Genomic DNA, 2,988 nt, shown 5'->3' on the forward strand with positions numbered 1-2,988 from the left:
GTTTTTGGAGTAACAAAAACAAATTTACCTAAATCATCAGTTCTATGAAATTAACGTTTGTGATCAGTGTAAGTCTTTATATTTAGAAATTGGTTTAGAGAATTATAACCCATTTTTTTTATATAATAACAATAATAAAAAAAATCGATTTAATAATAATGAATTTGTTTCTTGAAATGCTTCAAAATATATAATATTAACTTACATGGTTTTTACTCTATATATTATTCAATGATGTTCGCATTTATTTTATATCCTCTAGTTCATATTAAAACATAAAATATATCAAAAAATACTTAAAAATATGCTAAAATTTAAAACTAAACAATATCGGCAAACACATATTTTTGTTGGAGATCCCACATCGACTAGAGATTAGAGTCTTTCATTGTATATAAGTGGGTGCAGACCTCACCTTATCGAGCCGGTTTTATGGGGTTGAGTTAGGCTTAAAGTCCACTTTGTAATATGGTATCAGAGCCATTTAAAGCCTATCCTAGCGAATGTTTGTTGGGCTTATCGTGCCACCCGCTATCGGTGTGAGGGGGATTATGTAGCACTTTTTCATATAATTAATTCATAAACTCAACTAAAGTTAGAAAGTCAATTTTGTAATGAGTTTTTTCAATTATACAATTATGATAACTTCACTACTTTTCTTTTCATTTAGTTTTGATTGTCTCACTCTTGACTTAGGTTATGGCATGTTATATATTTTATATATATATATATATATATATATATATATATATATTATTGTTTAGAATTAATCTTCCATAAAACTCTTCCAGAACCAGTGATTTCTCCAAACTTTCTCTGTCATCTCTTCAATGGGTATATTCTTGGTCTCTGGAACTAGAAAGATTGTGAACAATGACATGACAAGCACCCAAGCGGAGAAGAAGAAGAAGATGCCAAACTTGAAGTGGCACATCATGGACAGAAAACCTTGTGCAATAATGAATGTGAAGAGCATATTCATAAACACTGTCACACTTTGTCCTGCTGATCTAGCCTCTAGTGGGAAGGTTTCACTAGGAATGAGCCATCCAAGTGGACCCCAAGACCATGCAAAAGATGACACAAATGTGCACACCATCACCACCACCAACACCGCAAACCCTGTGTTCAAGCTCTCTGAGTGATCTTGGACCTTCATCCCTAGCACCATGCCAATCACCACCTGAGAGACAAACATTTGGACACATGCTTCCAACAACAATATCCTCCGACCAACTTTATCCACAAAGTACACAGACACTAAGGTCGACAACACATTCACGGCTCCTGTGATCACAGCTGAGTATAGGGAAGCCTCACTTTTAAAGCCCAAGGTTCTGAACAACACTGGAGCGTAGAACATGATCGCATTGATGCCGGTGAATTGTTGGAAGATCTGTACACAAGAAATTTTTAAAATGCAAAGAAGGTCACAAAGTATTAGATAAGAAAGCAAATGAAATTATGAAAGTAGCCTAAGACTATTGTGTATAAATTATTTTCAACATATAAACATCTAAGTTTGGTAAGACCTGCAACATAACGGCCATGATCAGTGGAGGACGGTTGTGGCGCTTGATGAGGTTCTTAAAGGGATTCTTTACCATTTTAGCCGTTTTACTGGCTTTGAGGATCTCCTGAAACTCTGGCTCAACATTTTCCACACCACGAATCTTCTTCAGCACAATCTTCCCTTCATCCTCCAAACCCCTCTCAATAAGACTGTTAGGAGTGTCATGCACCAATAGGGACCCCAATGTTAGCATCAGTGCTGGAACCCCTGCCAATGCCAACGATATCCTCCAACCATACCCGCCTTTAATCCTACATTTCCCAGTTAAATACATTATAATCAATCAAAATAAACAAATAATGTTGCGTAAACTTTGTGCCTTCAAATTCATATCAGTAATAAGGATCATTGAAGTTACTGTGCTGTAAAGTAGTTGACAATATTTGCTATGAGAATCCCAATGGTGATATTAAGCTGGAACAAGATGTTCAGTGCTCCACGGATTCTTGTGGGTGCAATCTCAGAAAGAAACACGGGCACTGCCTGTTGTGAAAACCCAAAATTAGTCAAGAATCAACAACATTATTATTACTAATCCAAAACAAATGCATTTCATGGAACCGTTGAGGAATTCATATAAGGACCTGGTTGGCGAAACCAACACCACAACCGAGCAATAGTCTCCCCAATATTAGCAGCGACAAACTATTCACTACAGAGTTTAAGACAGTTCCAACAATAAAGAAAATCCCTGCAATCAACATAGTGTGTTTGCGGCCTAGCTTTCTGGTGACACTGGAAGCAAACATGGTCGCTACCAATGCTGCAAGGTAGAGAGAGGATGTGAACAATTGAAGAGTTTGATTGTCATATTTGCAGTAGTTACTGTCCACTCCATGCTCTTGTATCTTTTTGTATACATCTGGAAAAAAATGTTGTAGAAAGCTAGGCATTGATGTTACACCACCTGCATTCACATGCATTTCACAAAACATTAAGTAATAAAATAGCTTGAAATCAAAACTGCAACAATGACTAACCAACCTCCATATATCACACGTACCTGAAATTCCAATGTCATAACCAAACATAAGACCACCAGTGGCAGCCATAATGCATGATATTATGACAGTATATGTGATCTTTGCCTCAAAGTTGACATCCCCTGAAGTTGATGCAAATCCTCCCCCTGCCATGATAATTAACTATCAAAATGACCAGATAATTTACAATTGATTTTCTTTGCAATATATATAGGAATGTAGCGAACTAGGTTCTATATATGGCCTCTTTGTTTTTGCGGGCTCCACGAAAATTTTAATAACAACATTTCAAATTAAGCACTTTACAGGATTAATATTGATGGCACAACTGATACATGGATGGATACAGGTTGATCAAACACCATCATATCTTTGCAACATGTCTATTGCTAACTATATATGATATATATACACACACATTGATAGGGTAAT

The 2,988-nt window shown here is 36.2% G+C and overlaps 1 protein-coding gene across 1 annotated transcript; it reads right to left on the reverse strand.

Annotated features, from left to right (window-relative positions):
- Positions 1 to 766: 766 nt before the first annotated feature.
- Positions 767 to 2,709, reverse strand: LOC137828272 (sugar transport protein 13). The gene is made up of 5 exons (XM_068634762.2): positions 2,577 to 2,709; positions 2,158 to 2,480; positions 1,932 to 2,056; positions 1,533 to 1,824; positions 767 to 1,396 (listed from the first exon to the last, which is right to left on the reverse strand). Exons 1-5 carry the CDS (start codon positions 2,707 to 2,709, stop codon positions 767 to 769), a joined length of 1,503 nt encoding a protein of 500 aa, XP_068490863.1.
- Between the last annotated feature and the right edge of the window lie 279 nt (positions 2,710 to 2,988).

The sequence above is a fragment of the Phaseolus vulgaris genome, chromosome 7, assembly GCF_051622355.1.
Source record: "Phaseolus vulgaris cultivar YP4 chromosome 7, ASM5162235v1, whole genome shotgun sequence".
Taxonomy (NCBI): Eukaryota; Viridiplantae; Streptophyta; class Magnoliopsida; order Fabales; family Fabaceae; genus Phaseolus; species Phaseolus vulgaris.